General features: G+C 40.3%; 1 protein-coding gene across 4 annotated transcripts in view; it reads right to left on the bottom strand.

Moving 5' to 3' along the window:
• PDE4B (phosphodiesterase 4B) overlaps window positions 1–20997 on the bottom strand; it is a 528592-nt gene that overhangs the window by 37371 nt on the left and 470224 nt on the right. For 3 of the 4 annotated variants that reach the window (XM_058717087.1, XM_058717086.1, XM_058717088.1), the window contains one exon: window positions 4398–4510. In XM_058717087.1, coding sequence (XP_058573070.1) covers window positions 4398–4510 — 113 coding nt within the window. Of the gene's footprint in view, window positions 1–4397; window positions 4511–4772; window positions 4957–20997 lie in introns of those variants that run through there. The other variant, XM_058717089.1, reaches the window with a different exon arrangement.

The following is a 20997-nucleotide window of genomic DNA, read 5'->3' on the forward strand; positions in this document are numbered from 1 at the left end:
ACAGGCAATTATTTGCCTTTACAAAGGTTCAGTAGTTCAGTACTCTGGTATGGACACACCTGAAGAACCGGAAAAAGAAACCTGCATAGCCAGAAGGACTCACTTCCCCTGTGATGCTATCTGCAGCTGTCTCCATGATGCCTTCAGAGAAAAAAGACCTTCTATCTCCCATTCCTATCTTACAGATTTCCTTAGCAAACACTGACTGAAGTAAGTGCTGGGTCCTGCTCTTTCATTCTAAAGAGACTACTAGTATTAAGGAGGACGGCTCTTTTCAACAATGAAACATCTATTTTCACCTTTGTCCTACACATAAAACAGCCCTGGGGGGCCAAGCTAGCCAAGAAAGAAAAGGATAATGGAGATGTTTGTGGGGAAGTTAGGAGAGCAATAAGTTGCTTGAACATAGCTCCTTGCTAAATACCACAGCATGTTCATCTTTTGAAAAGCAGTCAACATGCTGGGTATAAATGACCCCTCTGAAAATTTTCACCCGAAAAGTCTAGGCGAGAGACTCCACTTCTCAGTCAAAGCTCCCTTTCCTTGTCATTCACAGCTACGCCTGACTGGGATTGTTTTGTGCAGGTCCTTCCTCAGCTACTGTTGTTGCAACTCTGTACTTTTCTGACTGAGTCTGTCAGGAAGGAGACAGGAAATTCTAGTCACCCGCACAGCAGCTGTGCCATTCCTCCTATCCTCCTCCAATGACGTCGGTTGGCTTTGGTGACACGAGGTCAGGAACTGAGCCACAGTGAAGGTCAGGAAGATAGGTCAGTGTTTATGCCGTTGTTGGGCCGGGGATCCTGCTGAGGCTATTTGCTTTCTTCCTTGCTATACTGTTTCTCTTTCCGTTCCTCTTTTTACACGGCACAGCCAAAGCATCCTGTTTTCAAAACATCTGACTGTTTTGCCACTGAGGAACTCATGCTCTGATGCATTTCGCTGAAGTGTATGACAATTCTTCTAATTCAAGAGGTGATAAGAGTTGAAACAAAAATTAATGAACAAGTCTAAGAAGCCAATCTGTTGTTACAGAAGACAGCTCTAACATGTCTAACTGAACCTAGGCTGCTGGCAGAAGGTTCCCTTGACATTCTTTTCATCTTGAAAAACAACGTCACTGCCTCATAAAACTGCTTCATTTATTTCATCTTGTCATTTTTGGGAAAAATAACCTACCGTATTATCCCACCTCGCTGCATCTTTCTCTGTAATTCTGGAATTCCATTTGGCCTGGGGCCAGTATTAAGGGATGAGGGAAATTGGGGCCAAGGAGAAGTCTATGTTTCTGTAAGTCACAGAAACAGTTCCTTGTCTATCTCTCAGGCTCTGAAGCACACTTGGGAAAGCCAGTTATAATCTTTGATGTCACAATTTTCTTCAAAATATAAAAGGGCGAAGAAAAAACAATAAACACACAGCCCTACCCAGATGGGTAAATATGAAAGACTGCTTCCTTTTTCTCTACTAGACACAGTCAATGTTCAACCATTTGCACGTTCCCAAACACCCCCAACATAAGACACTGGTTTTCCCATCACCACTGTTGAGTAGGTAAAAACTCAGTAATCGCTTAGCTGATCAGAACTAAGGACCCATCATTTTTGCAAAGATGTAGTAAATGCTTTCAACAAGTTATCGTTTATTAATTATTACTACACATCAGGTGCCTTGCTGAAGGTTTCAGGTGCATTATCTCATTAAATCTTTACAGTAACCCAGTAAGGTAGGGTGCCACTTTTACACTTTGTACCTGTTTTACAGATGAGAAAATTAAGTCTTAGAACAGTTAAGTAAGTTAGCCAAGGTCAAGTAGCTAGTCAATGATAGAGACAGGACTTGAACTATGATCTTTTGACTCCAAAGCCTATGCTTTTCACATACTTCCCTGTATAGACCATCTTCAGACTCACTTCCAAGTCTATCAACTCAGAGATTTGCCAAGACTGCCAAAAATGACCAGCTACAACTACATAGGCGTGATAATGATAATGATGATGATGACTGTATTTTTAAACAGTGACTTGGATGGAATGTTCAAATAATTTCAACCACATTTAAAAATAAATGTGGAATTTTATTTTTACCACAAATAATTCAATTCCCAGAAAATGGATACAGATCAATTTCTTTTTGGTGGCCACAAAATATTATTATTATATTATATTATATTATATTATATGTGCCACAGATTAAGCCTTACCTGAAACAATTATCTGGCTAATCAAGATTCTGGGGGGGAAAAAGGTCACTGAGTGAATAGAAAGAGAAGGAGATCTTTTTACAAATGAAATTGACTTTGGCTGTCAGCTGAGCATTATTCATCTACTGGATAATTGCTTTGCCCTACAACCTCTCCACTACACATATCAAAAATAGGTGAAACTGCATGCCTTGTCCTTAAGCTAACTGTGTCAGCATTAAGGTTTAGCCCTTTCTTTAGGGTTAGCTCTATTCAGCTTTCATTGCTTCCTGCACAGGATACCATAAAGGAGGAGCGGAAGCCTTAAACGATTGGAATTCTCACCGGGACCTACACAGTCTTTGGTCTTAGAGCCTTATTGACCATTACACTGATTATGAACAATTTGTAAATACATTTGTAAAATAATGTGTCATTTCAGCACCCCAGACACAGACCTGGTTAGAATTTATAAGGCATCAACACTCCAAATGAAAAATAAGGACAATTTGCAGTTTCTCAGTGTGTACTCTTTCTGTTCCCTGGAGTTAGTTGTCTACTTTATCTTAGTAACTCAAGAAGAAAGTTCAGCATGTTTTTTATGGTGAAAGCTGCTAAAAAACTACCCCTAAATATTGGACCTACATCTTGTATGGGCATCAATGCTCACAACATGCAGTGAACAAAGGATCTGTTAATGCTCCGAAGCAGGCTAAAGCATGTGTGAAAATCTTTCTACTTGGAGTCCAGTGTGCTTTAGAGAAGTTACACAGTTAAGCCCTCCTCGTGGGGAAGCAGTTGGTCAAGTTTACAACAGCCTGGAAAATCCCAGAATTTAGTTTTCAGTTGAGAACTTCAGAAAAAAGTCAGTAAATAGTTAAATCTCAAAACTTTTCTTTTGTTTTTCCAACTTGAATCTGAACTACAATTTGAGAAAGAGACTTATTTTATTTTTTGCCCTTTCATTAACCAAGAAACAAGAGTTAAGAAGAGTCTATCCCCACACTCCCAGGCCCCTTCAAGACCTCCTAAGGACACAGGGCTCCCGGCACTCAGATCCCTCGAGCAGGAGTCAGTAAGCCTTGATAGGAAGGTGATACTTTTAACGTCAGAAAGAGGGAGGAGGGACACACATTCACCAGGGAACCTCAGGGCTGGAAAGGGCATGTTGGCAGGTGTGGAGCAAAATCTCTTCCCGGCACCAGAACCGTAAGATAGTAAGACAATTCTTCAGGCTAAGATGATTGGGGATTCTTAAGATATACACTTATAAAGGTGTAGTGTTAAAGCTTTCCACAAAAACCAACAACAATAAATATATACATACATACACACACATCATATATAAAGTTAACATTCTCCAAGGGGGGGAACAAACAAACAAAAAGCAACAACTCTCACTACATAAATTAGCACTCTAAATCCAGGTGTTAATTAAACAAATGATACAATGACAGATAATTAAAACTCTTCAACACTAAGTTTTGTCTAGGAATTGTAAGTAAAACCATTTCTTCGCAGTATGGGTGGAACTTAATCTCAAATAAGTCCACTTTGAAAAGCAGCAAACTTTTAAAAAATAACTTTCTTTTTTGGGAGACAGAGTATATTTATTCTTTCTTTCTTTCTTTCTTTCTTTCTTTCTTTCTTTCTTTCTTTCTTTCTTTCTCTCTTCTTTTTAATCTTAGGTCATGCCAGCATCACAAAAGAAATGTTAGAGAATCCCAGAATGTCCTTCTGAGAAGAGTTTCAGAATTAATAGAACTTCAGGGAGAACCATTCTCTCCATTGATACATGGAGATCACATTATTTTCTTGTTCAAAAAAATATGTCTAACACCTGGCTGCAATGCAGTGTGTTACCATTTTACCCTATGAATTCATTCAGATTTTATCTTCCTGACAGCGGTTTTTCTTTTTTAAAGGATTTTCATTTGTACAGTTAATAAGCACCTCTCCCCTTAAACAAATTTCAAACTACATCACTAACAAAGAAGTTTGGTTTCTGGGCATGAAAGCGGATGGAGGATTTTTAACTTTTGCTGCAGCATCAAGACACCAGCAAAGTGTGGCACTTGGGGACAGAACCCTCCGAGGCAGGCTCAGCAAACCAGTTCTGACGCCGCGTCCTCGGATGCACCCCAGGCTGCAGGCAGAGGCCAGGGGAGCCCAGGGGACGCCGGGGAGCTTGAGTGAATAAACGGTCACCCCTTACCTTGTTAGAAGCCATCTCACTGACAGAGCGGTAGGTCTGGATGGTCTCTAGCTGGTCTAAGCACCAGTCCAATTCCTCCAGCGTTTCCATTGCTAATTTTTGATAAGATTCTTCTGCAAACAAACACACAGGCATGTAGTTAGGCTGGAGCGGCTGCAGGCTGTCCATAGCCGAGTCCCCGCCGCCGCCGCTGATTCCGGAGCTACTGAAGGTGGCCCCGTGCTCCTTCATTATTTGCGCGCTGACTCCTTCCTTCCAGCTCTCTCCACCAGGAGAACAAATCACCGCGGTGCTCTGCCTGGGGTGGCTGGTGCCAAGTTTTCACCACCATCCCCCCCCCTCACCCCCCGCTTGGATGAGGTGTCCCTGATCTACCAAGAAACTTCCTCCGAGGAAGAAGGCGGGGAAACATCTCTTAGAGGCTCATCTGCATACATGTGTCCTAAAACTAAAGGCAGAAGCAGTGAGTTTTCTCAGGCTCTCTCTGCCTTAGTCATCCCGGGGCTCTTCAGGGTGCGTGATGTCATTTCTGAGGGTTTGCAGTCTGGAGCAGAAATGAGGAAAGCATTTTCTCATTTGCTTTTCTTCTAAATGAAACATTTGGGCGCGGGGCTGGGGGAGGGGGTGCTGCTGACAGTGACTTTGGAAGTCTAGGCAGTCATTCATTCAGGGGGATGTGTACATGTTGGAGACTTGTAATTCAGCACGCATTGACCCGCACTAGCGAGAGGTGTAGGCTAGTCTCCCCTCTTCTGAATCTCTCCTTTAAGATGAGGTTTCCCTGATAAGACTTCTGTCTAAGAGAAACTGGAGTTTTACGGGAACACGTTTATTGGCCTGGAGTCTCAGCTCTTGTTATACTAAACAAAGCTAAAACTTCTCTTCTGCCACTGCCAGGGTCACAGGGAAATTCTGAACCGGACTTTCAGGTGGAGCCAGATGTGAACACTGCAGATTTTCACTTTGATTAAAGCCAGGGGCTGTGCTTTATGGTGGTGGGACTCTAGACTTTCTGGAAATATTTCTCAGTAGTCCATTAAAAAATATGTCTTCAAGATCATACTTTTGCTGGATAATAAAGATCTTTCTGAATGTTCAAAACATGTCCTTCCATACCCAAGAGTCTAATATTCAACATTATTGACTTAAGCACTCTATGTTAATAAACACGGAATTGACTTTATAAATGCTAGATGAATTAATGATGCAACACTTATAAAAGTCAGCCAGACTCTCCTGCATACATGACTGGTTTTGAGGGGAACAGCATTCATTAATTCTATCAAGCCTTCTGGAAAGCGGGCACACAACAGGTGCTAATAAAATTTAAAAATCTTGTGTGGACTTCTATTACAGAAAAGATTACACACATTCCTGTCAAATTTAGAATATATTTTTCATATGTTCATACAGAAATCCAAGGGAGACCACATAGCCTCTTATTGTTACTTGAATAATTCTGTGTGTGTGAGACATTCATACTAAGTAGGAAGCAGAAAAGAGAATGAGTAAAAGAGTGATTCCAACGGACTAGAATCGCTTGATCACAGACGCACATTTCAAAGAATAGATCTTTCATTTATCCCTCAAATACGCAGACACTAGGATAACGAGGGGTTAAAATTCAATATCCTGTATGTCATACTTAAAAAGCCACAAAACCATTGGAGGTGACTTCCTCTATTTTTTTCACACTCTGCAAAAATGTGCAGACAAGAACTGAGGCGTTTTTAGTAAAACTCATTTCAAGCTAGACTTACACATCCCTTCCCTCCTTTCCCCTTCAATTTTGTTATGCTGCTTCAACAGGGAGAAGCTCCTCACTTACTGTCTACGGTGTCCAACACACCCCCTTGTCTCCTCTATTTCCTTCCAGAGGATCACTTCTTCCAACGAAGCTTTCCCTGAAGTGCCAGAGCCCCCCCATCCTCTTTCCCAGCCTCTTATCAGAGACAAGGTCCAACCATTTCCCAGCTACTTGGGCCTTACTACCTTCATGTCTTCCATATTGCAACTTGTGGTTCTCAGTAACTAAGATGCTCAGAGCCTTTTGAATTGGCCGATATGCAACATGACCATGAGATGATCTATCACATTTCTCCTTCATGAAGAGGGAAAAAAGGGATCCAATTTCCACTCTGGGCTGACAAAGGCAATACAATAATTGTAACAGCAGAAGGACTAGGAAGAAGGAGGACTCTTCAAAGATCCAGCAGTAAAGGGTTACCTCCACAGCTCATTCACTATTACCCAGAACAAGCACATCTGAGCTCCTAGACTTAGTACAGTCGTGAGATCCCAGTGACTGGCCAATGGATATGATAGGCCCTTACTCTACTGCCCTTTCTTATTCTGGTCAGCTACAATATTTTTAAGTGAGAACTTTTGTGAAGTTAGTGTTGTAGTTAGTGAGAATTTGTTCCTTTCCAGACTGTTAATCTACAGTTAAAACTCGGTTTGTGTCTCATTCTGGACCCTTCTTATCACAGTAACTAACGCAGGCTGCACAGATGTCAGAGTGGGCTAAGTATATGGGCATCAACCCCCTGCTACTTCTGGGGAAAGCCAAAGGAAAGGACCAGTGATGCTCAGGACTGGCTTCCACACTATAACTTCTGATTCTAGCACTGGATCCAGTGCTTGGTACCTACCGGATACTCAGTAAGTACTCAGGAATGCCCAAGCAGCCTGCAACTGTCTAGAGATTTGGATATCTAGAGACTGAATGGTGCATCTGCAGTCCTGTGGGAAGAGCAACAGCTTTGGAGTGAGACTCACACATTTAGAGTTTCTCTTCTGCTTCCTATGTGATCCTGGACCTCAATTTCCTACATCTTAAAATAAAGATGAGAATATTTATCTCTTAGATCTTAGCAGATTATCAATGCATCGGAACACAACTATTAATGGTAATCAAAATAACCCAAAGGCCTGGCATTTGGGAGTAGGGAAGAATAGGAAGGGAGAGAGAGGAATTGTGAACTCTACAAAGGGTTTTACGGTCAGGATCAGCTACATAATTTTCAGGGTCCAGTGGAAAATGAAATCGCAGAGCCCCTTATTCAAACAGCAGGAAAAGTGCTGTTGAAGGTAATAAAAGCATGAAGTTTTTTTTTTCTTTCTTCTGGAGTCTCTCTCTCTGAGCTATCATGGTAGTACTTTGTTTTTTTGTCTTCTGTTTAAAAAAACCTTTTATTTTAAAATAACCCTAGATTTAGGGAAAAGTTGCAAAGCTAATGTAGAGAGTTTCCACATACCACACATTTATATTTCTCTATTGTTAGCATCTTACGTTATTATGGCACATTTATCACAATTAATGAATGGCATGGTGTTTTTTATTTACTCTGTAATATTGTGTTTCCTTGGGCATGAGGATACTATGAGGAGAGTGCAGACCCTCACAGGATTCCAGGCCCTACATCCTGTGACTTAGGGTAAGACAGAGCTCACAAGTCGCTGGGGTACCCCTATCTGCCAGCTGCCAAACTGATGTGCTGATGTGCTGTGCCCCAGACAGGGGCAGGCTCTGGGGAAGTCAGACACTTCCTTTCCCCACAGTACCAATGCCCCACTCCACAGCAGACAGGTGGCCCCTAAGGGCATTACAAGGTCTGCACTGGGCATACTAGATACCCAGGGCAGGGGTGGGCAAGAGGCTCACCCCACCAAGACATGGCATCTGTCTACCATGGTATAGCTATGCCAGCCCAGGCCAGGGATGGCTGCTACCATGTCCCATCTGAGACTTTGCAAGGCACATGTGCCCAACTCAGACCCTCTCTGCACATGCACCTAGGCCCCCTCTGGGAATGGGTGGCAAGGGGAGGGATGCTGGATGAGTCTTGGGGTGCCAGGGATCAGGGAAATAGTGGGCTGAGAATAAGTCTAGGGGAGGCAAACAAGTGACAGAAAGAAGGTGGGACAGCATATGAGGCAAGGCTCTAAGTCACTGGAGTATACTCCATTTCCCCATCAGACTTCATTTACAAAACACAAGATCAAAAATAAAATTATCATGAGTTTCCAGGCAGCAGCTATGGGGCCCTGCTGGATGTGGGGCTCTATGCCTCTTGCCCAGGTTGCATGCCCACGAAGTTGGTCATTTCCTGTCTTGCAAAAATGGCTCGGAGAAGGAACAATGCTTAATACCACAGAAGCAAGTCTCAAGGGGATAAGAGCAGGTGATGGGACCATGTATGATCATGGGGTTGACCCTATTTATCAAAAATTTCCAAAGGGAAGAGGAGCAGGGAGAACCAACCTCCTGTTCTTCCCTTCTTTCCCTCTTTCCTTCTAATAAGAGAGGCAAAGGGAGATTCACTTTCTCTTACAGGTCTGGTAGGTATTACATTCGACCCTGAGAAACAGGAAGAGAGAATGAGTAAATAATTATAGCCAATATTAATCTGGTAATAATATGTGGCATTCATAAAGCCCTCTTCTCAAAAGAGTTCCAAGCACACTACTCATGTATCCTTGCAACATGTCCGTGATAGCCACTGGAGAGGTATGATTATCTCTAAATTACCTTAAGGCACAAGCCAAGAAGTCAGAGGTTAAATTACTAGAGCAAGATTCCTGGCAAGACCATTTCTTGGTCTGTGAAATAGATTCAGCTCCATGCCGAAAATGCATGGGTTCCTGAAAATGCTGATTTAAAGTGGAATCTTACCATTGGATATTTTCTATTTAAAATTGTGTAATTGCCTTTTAAATGTGGTCACTTCTTGAGTCTCCTCTTCCCTTTTCTGATGTACCTAACGCAGTCATTAGCACACAGAGGCTGTGCAATATTTACTCAGGAGAACTGGTATGGTTCTGGTCCTTTATCTTGCTTCAGTGGCTGACATAAGGCAAGTTACGTAAGATTGCTGAGACTAAATTTCTTTATCCGGAGAATGAGGGTAAAGATACTTACCCTATTCTCACAGGGGAGGTAGAATAGGAGGATACAGACAAACCAGACTGTAAACCTTTAAGTATGATGCATATTTGATAAATATCACATTTATTATTACAGATGGGATATAGGTGCATTAGAGAAAATTAGAAAATTACGGAGAAACAAAAATTTGAAATGATAAAAATGTCACATTTTTACTAAGCTCACTATTATTAATCCTTTTGTGCATATATGTTCATGCATGTTTGTGGTGATCACACTATACAAACCGTTAACATTCATTTTTGTCAGTAATGATCTTCCCTTTTCTGTTTTAGTAATTTCCCAATTCAGCTAATATCTAGCCTACACTCTAATTTCCCCAGTTTTTTTTTCACACAAATCTAGTAGAAATGTGTGTGTGTGTGTGTGTGTGTGTGTATGTGTGTGTGTGTGTAGAGAGAGAGAGAGAGAGAGAGAGAGAGAGATGGGTGTTGGAAAAGACAGACCCAGAAGTCTGAGAAATCTCAGCATGGCCACAAAGAGCTGGCTGGCTCCTCATAGCTGGAAAATATGGAAATAGATTTTAACAGTAATGAAGTAATGAAGTCAGTGGCCCAGCTGGTAACAAACCTCAGGTGCGCTAAAGGTTAGCTCCACACTCCGTGCAGTAAAGTGTTATTACCTCACTGGTCTCTGGAAAAAGTAGACAGGGGCCATTTACACAACTATATCATTTAAACTTTGAAACCCTAAGTCCTATCACCCTTAACAGAGATGAGAAGTTGGCAAGTGAAAACATCACATTCCAGCCCAAATATAAATTTTCTATAAACAGCATCTCAATGCAATTTTTTATTGAGGTATGAATGACATACAAAAGAGCTGTGCATATGTAATGTGTACATCTTGATGAGTTTGAAGATCAGCATACACCTGTGAAACTGTCACCATAAACAACATCATTAATTTAACCATCACCTCTCAAAGTTTCCTCCCTCTGTGTGTGCGTGTGACGAGAATAGTTAACAGAAGACCTACCTTCTTAACAAATGTTTAAGTATATGATACATTATTAACTGTACGCACCATGCTATCCAGTCGTCTTTAGGACTTACTTTGCATATCTTAAAGTATGCACCTTTCTACGAACATCTTCCCAATCCCCTTTTCCTCAGTCCATGGTAACTACCATTCTACTCTCAGCTTTTACGTTTTTTACTATGTTAGATTCCTGATATAAAGGATCATTCTAAATCAATTTTTTTTTAATTTTTTTTAAACATTTATTTATTTTTGAGACAGAGGGAGACAGAGCATGAATGGAGGAGGGTCAGAGAGAGGGAGACACAGAATCTGAAACAGGCTCCAGGCTCTGAGCGGTCAGCACAGAACCCGACGCGGGGCTCGAACTCACGGACCGTAAGATCATGACCTGAGCCGAAGTCGGCCGCTTAACCGACTGAGCCACCCAGCTGCCCCTCTAAATCAATTTTAAGATAGCTCCGTATGTATCAGAAACATATCCATCAAGGGGCACCTGGGTGGCACAGTGGGCTAAGTGTCCGACTTCGGCTCAGGTCATGATCTCATGGTTCATGAATCTGAACCCTGCATCGGGCTCTCTGCTATCAGCACAGAGCCCACTTTGGATCCTCTAGGCCCCTCTCTCTCTCTCTCTCTCTCTGCCCCTCCCCCACTCATTCTCTCTCTCTCTCTCTCTCTCTCTCTCTCTACCTCAAAATAAATAAATAAACTTAAAAAATGCAACATATCCATCAAGTCATTCCACTTTCTACTCAAAGAAAGCACATAGAAAAGAAATGTAAATAATCTTTTATTTAGCAGTGTCACACAATCAAACTCTTCCCAGTAGAGAAGGTGGTAGTTATTCATAAGGTTATGTAGTGGTTAAACCAATTAGAACAACTGCCACATGTAACAACAGGGATGGACCTAATAAACATAAATGTCAAGCAAAAGAAACCAGATATTGCAAAACACATAAAAATGGGATTCAATCTAAATAATGTTCAAAAGCGGCAAAAGTGAATCTATGATATTAGAAGTCCAGATATTAGTTACTGTGGAGGGCTAGTGACTGGAAGGGACTTAAGGACAGGCTCCCATAGGGCTGGTAATGGTCCATTTCTTGCTTTGACTACTCATTAGCTGAGTGTGTTCATTTCACGACAATTCACTGACTCCTATTCTTGTTATTTGTACACTGTTCTCCATCTTTCTGATTTTCTTATGCATGCTTTCTACAGATAATCCCCATCTAGGGAAGCCCATTTACAAAAACAAAGAACAGGATTTCTAAAAAAACAAAAGCAAAAACAAAAAACAAAAACCCACCACATTTCCTTTCCTTTTGTTCAACATAACTTGAATATATCTGAAAAACAGCCCCCCAAATAGGTTAGTTTTATATTGCATAGACCAGGATGCTCCTACTACCTCAAAACCCAGTGGAACCCATTGGAGTCTGACTCAGATGTTTGTAAACCTTGACTTTGCCACTCATTCACTAGGCGTGTAACCTTAGACAAGGTGAGCAGCCTGTGCCTCTGTTTCTTTACCTGTGAAACAGGAAGACAGCATAAACTAGCTGTGAGAATGAATGGAAGCGACATATGCCAAGTGTTCGGTATAGTGCTTGGCACATGTCAGGAAATTTCTTTTGCCTCCCCACCCCCTCCCAGAGTGTCGTTCCCACTGTATGACCTCAGACAGCAGTTGCCTCTTGGCTAGGTTAGAGTTTAGTGGTGTTCACTTCTAAATGTAGACCTGGCCTGATATATCATTCTGCTTTCACCAAATCTGACACACCAGGTCAGTGGACTTTCAGAAGTAGAGAATTGTACAAGAAAACTGTTTGTTCCTTTATTCATTCCACAAAATTCCAGTGAGAGTCTAGTACATGCCCAGCATGATGCTAGGTGCTGGGGTTTACAACAATGAACAAGACATGGTCCACTGTATTGAATAACTGTATAAGAAACACCTTTCCCATTCTCCAAAATGGTTAGTCTGTGCAACCGGGTGCCTTAGCAGCTTCCTCCTCTCCCCTGCCCCCACCCCAAATTTATACAGTGCCTTGGTGAAAATTAGAAAAATGTGCCCTCTCTTGGCAGACGTAGCCCTAGGGCAGAAAGCTTGGGAAGTGACGCATGGGATGAATTGATGAGCTCTCCTCATCACCTGGCTGAGTACCTTTGATCAGTACCCAAACTACACAATGACCTTATGCAATGGCCGGGTGGCACATGGATGTGGGGGCAAGCTAGCATGAAGCTTTCCCCCGCATTACTGGGCATGCTCTGTAAAAGCAGAGCACAGAACTGAGTCACAGCAAAAATCCACACTCTTAACCTCAAAACAAAGCAAACCCTTGACATTGAAAGGAAAGTATCCTCAGACCTTCCCTAGCTCTTAATTTGTGAATACCATAATAACTTAAATAGCATTAAACAGGCCTCTACAAAATAACTTAAAATTTTAACTTGATAGACTAATTATTACCTTTAAGTACAGTTTTTGTTTTTGTAGACAAAACTTCTAAAGCAAGGGCTCCACAGGGAAAAAAATATGAAAGAAGTCGTTCATCAGGAAAACTAAGAGACCACTCTTCTGATCCTTGGAAATGAGAAGTGTGTATTAATTGGATTCTCTGTATTCAGCTTATGACTCTAGCTTTATCCACAAGCTTCTAGCCCTGTAGATGTCCTCTCTAGGTTCTTTGTGCCTTGATGTTAGCAGGCTTATTTCATTCCTCTGTTGCTCCTCACAGTGTAATAAGTGTTTGTTAAAATGCAAAATAGTTTCATACATATGGAAATCAGCCTCTCTTTATTTCAAGGTAGCAGGCTGGGGCTATTGGCCTGTTTATTTAGTGGCCTTGGTTATGATTTTTTCCCCCTTACATTAGCAATACTTTTCATTGTATGTTTTTATGTCTGAAGGTATTTATTTTCTTTTGATGAATACTTGTAAATGAAATGTACCTGTTAGAGTGCAAGATTTCAAGAAGGCATGTTGCTTTAACCTGGAGTAAAGCATTCTTAGAACAAATCACCAAAACTGGAGGACATTTCTACGTTCTGTAACAGAGTGCTTCCAAAGGCAGTTTGTAAGCCCTATGTGGCCTTTCTCTAGGCAGGATTTTGCTAATGTGTCTTTATAAATATGGAACTTTGCAATCGCACATGACAGGGATTTCACTGTGGGTGGATTCATGGAAGAAGAGGTTCACTGCCCTCAAGAGAAATAACAGTGAAAAGTAGGTCATTTTGATGCTGATTTCTTTAGCAAACTCCTCTAAGACTGCAAGTTAAAAAAAAAAAAAAACTCCAATCACAACTAGATTTTATACATATACCTTGATAGTTTACCAAGTGCTTTCATCCCTTGCAAATCATAGTTTTCCTTGAAAAATAAATCCCATGAGATAGAAATTATTATTCTGTATTATAATTATTAAACTTTTTCCATTATGCATGTGAGGATATAGAGGCTTGGAGGTGTCCAATGATTTGCTTAAAGCCATCCTATGACAGAGAGAGAGAGAGAGAGAGAGAGAGAGAGAGAGAGATGAGAGATTGAGAGGAAGGAAGGAGGGAGAGGGAAGGGGGGCAGCCAGCAGGGAAGGAGAAAACCTAAGTTCTCTGATTCTAAATTCCATGGTATTTTTTTGCTAAGCTATGGGGCCTGTTATAAACAAATGATCCAACTTTTGCTTTCCCCCAGGTGGGCTTAGACAAAACTATGTTTCTGAGATGCCAGCCTCAAGCTCCATTCCCTTCTGCCCTACCTCTCACTCTTCCAGTGTCCTTCCCCTCACAGAAACGTGTTCTTCAGAAGAACTCTGAGTTTGGCATTTACTTACTAATGAGAATCTGTACTCGTGTAGACAATAACACCTACCATCAATGTGAGAGTGCTCAAGGAACGCCATTATCCACCTGTGTTAGTGTTAAAGAACAGTGACACAAGGCAGTGATTAGAGACGGAGGTAAGTTGCTATCCTAACAGCAACACTATTTAGTTGCTATTTAGTTGCTACACTAAATATATGCAAGAGATATTTATGAAGGATATACAGTCGTGGTTAAAAGCTTGGTATCTGGAACCAGACCACCTGGGTTCATACAGTAAAGTTAAAGTCTCCTAGCTTCTTCATGCCTTAGTTTCCTCACCATGTAATGAGAATAATATGTATGTATATAATGGATTATAGTCTTTAATTAGTAAAATAAAGGTAAAATGCTTAGGATAGTATGTGGTGTATTATAAGTACAGATAAATATTTAATTAGCAGGTTTTAAAAAAATGTCTTATTTGAGTATAGTTGACAAACAGGGTTACATTAGTTTCAGGTGTACAACATAATGATTCTACTTCTCTATAGGCTATGCTACATTCATCACAAGGACAGCTACTGGCTATCACCATACCATGCTTTTATAGTATCATTGACAACATTCCCTATGCTGTGCCTTTTATTCTTGTGACTTATTCATTGTATAACTGGAAGCCTGTATCTCTCACTCCCCTTCACCCATTGTGGCCATTCTCCTCCTGCCCCACCCCACCCCCCACCTCCTACAACCATCAGTTTGTTCTCTGTATTTACAGGTCTGATTCTGCTTTTTGTTTGTTTGTGTATTCATTTGGCCTTTTAGATCCCACATATGAGTGACATCATACGGTATTTATCTTTCTCAGTCTGACTTATTTCATTTAGCACAATACCTTCTAGATCCATTTATGTTGTTGCAAATGGCATGACTGCATCCATTTTTATGGCTACATTTTAAATATATACACACACATACATACACACACACTGATATATATATATATATATACACACCATATTAATATGTACACATACACATATACTATATGCATACATTATCATATATGTATACCTATATACATACAAATATATATATATATATATATACATACATACATACATACATATACACATATACCTATACACACACCATATTAATGAATAGATTTTCTGCATGCCTATTCTTTCATAGACTCAGCTTGAAACTCTAAGGATATAGTGATAAATTTTATAGACACTGCTTTCGCTTATTTGAAGACTATATTCTGGCAGAAATAGACAATTATGCAAGAACTTATTTAATTACAATTGGGAGAGAAGCTAGTAAGAAGTGTAGCGTGTCCTAAGTATTTAGTGCAGGGATAACAGGAGACCAGAAAGTCTGAGAAGCAGAGATGTGATAGAGAGAGTTCAGGGAAGGTGTACCTCAAAAAGTTATGAGATTCAAAGGAAAAAGAATTAGGTACAAAGGAAAGAGAACATTCTAGGCAGGAGGAACATCAGGTTGTGCTCAAAGAACCGAGAGCAGTACATGTGGCAGGCACACACAGAGAGAAAAAGACTAGTATGTAGTTTAGATTAGGTCAAACAGAACCAAGGAAGGCCACGGAGGGGACTTTGGACTTTGTTCTGGAAGCAGTGGGAAATCTTTCTGGAGCCTTATCAAAGGAGTGGCTTTGCCAAATCTGCATTTTAAAAAGATCACCATACCTACAATTTGAAGAATAAACCTAAAGGCAGGAAGGAGGCCAGTTAAATTGTATTTAAAAGCCCAGGATCTGGAGGAAGACAAATACAAGTTTGACTTCTGGCTCTGCCATTTATTTCATTAGCATCGTGAACCCGGACAAGCTACTGCACTTCTCTGTAAGACTTAATTTCCTCATCTTTCCCACAGGGATATATATTTTTCCCACCAGATTGTATGGGGATTAAACACAATATCCATATCAAAGCACTTACCGCAGTACCCAGCACCTAGTAAAGTATTCATGCCAGTTGCCAGTAGCACTTTTATTGATTTTCTTGCAGTAACCTATGCAGGAGGTGGTCGTGGTTAGAATGACACGGCCGTGGAGATGGGGCCAGGTAAATGGGTTTGAGATGCTCATGAGTTGAAATCAGATAGCCTTTAGGAGGGTGGTATTTGGTTGGTGACCAAAACTCCCAGTCACTTTGGCTTTTCAGGTCCAGAATGTGATTTTTTGTCAGTGTGATTTGACTTCATTCTGCTTATACTAGTCCAATGCCCAAGAACACGTTGAGAAGTCAGGGAGCAATCAATTTATAGAGAGTAATAACTTATGGGACGTTTCTCATGCCTTATGGTCATTCCACATTCCTCTACATGGGAGACCAATTTCATAATCATAAGATTCATAATCATAGGCATCATAATCATAAGATTGCTTGGTAAGCATGAAATCAGAGCAGGGGAGTTAGCTGGATGATTAGGCTGCTTCCTCAAGCCTGATATACTCAGCTCCACTACTATGGGAGACCGTAGTTGTTTCTCAAGTATTTCCATTGGTTGGAAGTGCCCTTCTCAACTTTGTTCACCTGCCTAATTTCTACTTATCTTTTAGGATTCAGCCTAGAGTCCTCTCCCCTACAAAGCTTTCTAAATATTTTAACATTGGATTAAGTTCCCTTCCCATTATTTCCAACTGACCATATTTCATTTAAATTATTTCTCTTGGTTTATCTCACCCATCAGATAACCTTCTTGAGAGAAGAGAACCTATCTTCTTGCCTGGTCTCTTATGCAGCACAGCATTTATTATCTAGTAGAAGCCCAAGAAATATTATTTGCACTGCTGACTTGCCCAATATATCAGTAGATGGGATATCAATTAACCAAAAGGAATGGGGCTTTTGCTACTAACAGTATTGGAGAAACTATGTCAGGAATTCTTTTTCTTGCTTCTTTTTTTACTAGTCATCAAACAAATCACCTTCTTTTTGCTGATTTATTCAATGTTACCACAATTAATGGGCTCTCCATTTCTTTTGCATTCATATCTTGATTAGACTTCTAGGCTGGCTACGTTTTTGTTTGTTTTTGTTGTTTGTTTGTTTGTTTGTTTGTTTGTTTTAAGTAGGCCCCAAGCCCAAAATGGTGCTTGAACTCATGACCCTGAGATCAAGAGTCACATGCTGTATGGGCTGAACCAACCAGGTGCCCCTAGATGGCTAGTTTTAATATTGGGGACATGCAGTCTGTCAAGGGGACTTCTGCAAAAAATCACATGTAGAATTTGTTATTCGACTCTCATTGAAGAACTGTATTCAGGCACCTTACTGCAGGCCTCTGTGCACCAAGCAATACTAGAATCCCAAATATTTTGACAACTGTCATAAGAAAGATACAAGTAAAGTTCAGAGACAGTACAGATAGATCTTAAAGACATGGGGGAAAGGGAGATCAAGAGAGATTTGGAGGCCAGGTAAAGAAGAATGGATGGAATTTTGGGAGATGAAGAAAACAAACAAGGTAAGGCAATAAACAGCATGAACAAAGGTATAAAATTAGATGCATGCCACACCATTTAGTTCTATTTGAGGATATCCAATCTACCAGTCCTATTTGGTTAGAATGTTGGGTTTTAGTAAGGGAGTAGAGTGGAATAAATTTGCAAAAGTAGGGTGGTCAGGGCAATCTTGAAGAAGTTTTTATGCTAGACTAAGGTATCTGATTTTACTCGATAGGCAATGAAGAGTTACTGAAAATTGTTCAACAGAAGAATGGCATACACCAAGTGGTTTTTTAAATATCTTAACACTGTTTTACAGTTTTGCAATGCTTTGCAGTTATAAATTTCTTTCATATATATAATAAGTTATGAGAGAGGTATTATTGTCTCTGTCTTATAGAGGAAGAGACTGATGTCCAGGAAGTTTTAGTGTCTCACTCTAGATCCCATAAGTGGTAAATGCAGAACCTACAGACTTGAATCTAGGCTTTCTGACTCCAGGTTCAGTGTTCTTGCCATGAAAATGATGCTTATAAGAAAATTAATTATTGATCTGATAGCAGTAAATCATAAGAATTATAAGATGAGGTAAAGAATAAGTTCTTGATAAATTATTAGTATTGGGATTATTATTTGCAGGAAAAGTTAGGAGTTAAGAAGAAACGGGGCCCCAAATTCGGGTGTTATCGGAGGGAGTAGAAGGGTTATTTATACCTAAACTTTACCTTTACTTGTAGAATGGAAGTTGTCAAAGGAATTTCAAGAGTCAATGGAGAGTAGAAGCAAAGGGTCTTGCCATTAGGAGTAAACATGGTAGGTGGATTAGAAATTTCCCTGCCTCTCAAAACATTATTAGCCCAAATCTCTTTCAACTAACTGTTGGAAAGCCCCGTTCACCTGGTGTTCTCTTGGGTGATGTTTCAGGTCACACAGGACCTTGGGAACTTCACCATGGGAGAATGGCACTGCATTTGACAGTCAAGTTTTACAGAGAGCAGAAAGCTTACTCCATATAGCCTTTTCCAGCTGCCAAAGTACTTTCGAGTTTGCTCATTTTCTACAAACAAAGCCATGAAAGTAATCTCCATATTTACAAATGAAAAAATTGAGGCTCATCAAGGTAAGGGGCCTTGCTTTAGGATCTGGAATTTCTGCATTGTCTAATATGGTAGTTACTAGACATTAAGTTACTGAGCATTAAGATTGTGGCTAGTCTGATGTGATACGTTGTGGCTAGTTAGTGTGTATGTGTAACATACACACTGGATTTTACAGACTTGTCTGGAAAAAAATGATGTAAATAAATTTTCATATTTGGTTACATGTTGAAATTATAATATTTTAGATATTATGTAAAGTACATTATTAAAACTAACTGCATCTTCCTTTTTGTGTGTTTGGTAGAAAATTTAAAACTACCTATGGGGTTTGCATTATATTTCTATTGGACAGCTCTGTTATAGATCATAACCTATAGATAGGACTTGAACACCCCAACATTCATAATTCCACAGATGCTTGTCTTAAAAGAGATAGTAATAATGATAACGATTATAGTTAATATTCATTGAGTACCAGTCACACTTTCTAAGCACTTTACATTCATGAACTAATTTTATCTTCATCAAAATTTCATGACCTGAGAATTATTTTATATATAATAGATCATTTTATTTTACAGATGAGAAACACAGAAATTCAGTAACTTTTCCAGGGTCACAGATTTAGTACAGCCAGAATTCAGACTTAGGCAGTTTACCTCTGGTGCCGTTAGGAATCCCTCAGTGGCTGCCTTTGTTTGCTAAGTCCCAAGGAGACATTTGGATGGTCTTCATTTTATTTTAATCTACCGTAAATCAGGCAGTGTATGAGAGACTTTGTATATTATCTCACTTAATTTTTGCAACAATCCCACTCAGTAGTTATTATTTCTATTTTACAGGTGAGTAAACTGAGGCTCAAGAGGTTACACAGTTTGCCCAAAGTCACACTTGATACATACTAGAAATCAGTTTCTAATCCAGCCTGAATTTAAAGCTGATACTTGATCACTATGCCAGTTTCCCGAAGGCAATTCCCAGGCTAAACCTTAAAATACTGATATAGTCTGTCTCCAGAGCGGGCTTTGGGAAATTGTGTTCTTTTTAGAATTGGTCCAGATGACTGGCATCCTCAGCCAGGTTTGGTGTTAACCACTCTATCCGAGTCTTCCATTTTCAATATTTTTTTTTCCTATAAGTCGTTCCAGCTCAGACTCTCCTGGGATCTGATGGGAAAATTTTTTTTTTAATTTTTTATTGTATTTTTAAAAATGTTTTTAAATATTTATTTTTGAGAGAGAGAGCATGCACGAGAGAGAGCACAAATGGGGGAGGAGCAGAGAGAGAGGGAGACACAGAATCTGAAGCAGGCTCCAGGCTCTGAGCTGTCAGCACAGAGGCTAACGTGGGGCTCAAACTCACAGTGAGATCATGACCTGAGCTGAAGTTGGACGCTTAAAAAGTTTTAAAGAGAAAGAAAGAGAAAAAAGAAAAGAAAAGGGAAGGGAAGGGAAAAGAAAAGAAAAGAAAAAAGAAAAGAAAAGAAAAAAAAGAAAAGAAAAGGAGAGGAAAGGAAAAGGGAGAAAGAAAGGGGAGAGGGGAGGGGAGGACAGGAGAGGGGAGGAGACAAGTGAAAACAGTATTTCCCTAAGGCAACCTTCAGTAGGGCTGACCATTCATTTCAGCAGGTCCCTGCTTCTTTCAAATCTGATTATCATCTACCCCCAAATGCAGGCTGCAATGATTTAATTAAGCGGAGATAATCATAGATTTCAGAGATAAAACAGCTGGTCCTCCCGAAGACATTCTTAGAAATATCTAAGCAGCCCAGGGCTATGTCTGAAATGAGATTAACAGGAATGTGAGGAGTGCAAGGGTGGGGGGAGGGGCGGTGGGAGGAAGGACCACAGCCGGAGAGGAGCTCTCCAGGTGATTTATGGAGTTCTGGATGTGAATGAAGGCACACAACGAATAAAGTCAAGCAGCTCTTTTTGGGGTGGATTTTGTGTGTGTGTGTGTGTGTGTGTGTGTGTGTGGTAGGAAAGGTTAACAGTATGCCTTTTGCAGGTAGACAAGCTGTTGTTTTATGTGACAGATTCAGAACTTCTAACTAGCATGCATCAAAATATAAAATTAGGTCCCAGGTCTCATGGCAACACAAACTGACACAGTAGTGAACTAGAGTTGGATGAGAATATAGAAGAAAGAAGTCAACACTGTATGTCACAGATAGCTTGGCTTCCTTTGGCCAACTTCTCCTGATTTAGCAGTATTTCCGTTCCTCCCCTAATTTCCTCTGGTTTGTGAACTACGTCACTTCACTGAACTCAACTCCAGACTT

This window comes from Neofelis nebulosa, chromosome 2, assembly GCF_028018385.1.
Source record: "Neofelis nebulosa isolate mNeoNeb1 chromosome 2, mNeoNeb1.pri, whole genome shotgun sequence".
Classification (NCBI taxonomy): domain Eukaryota; kingdom Metazoa; phylum Chordata; class Mammalia; order Carnivora; family Felidae; genus Neofelis; species Neofelis nebulosa.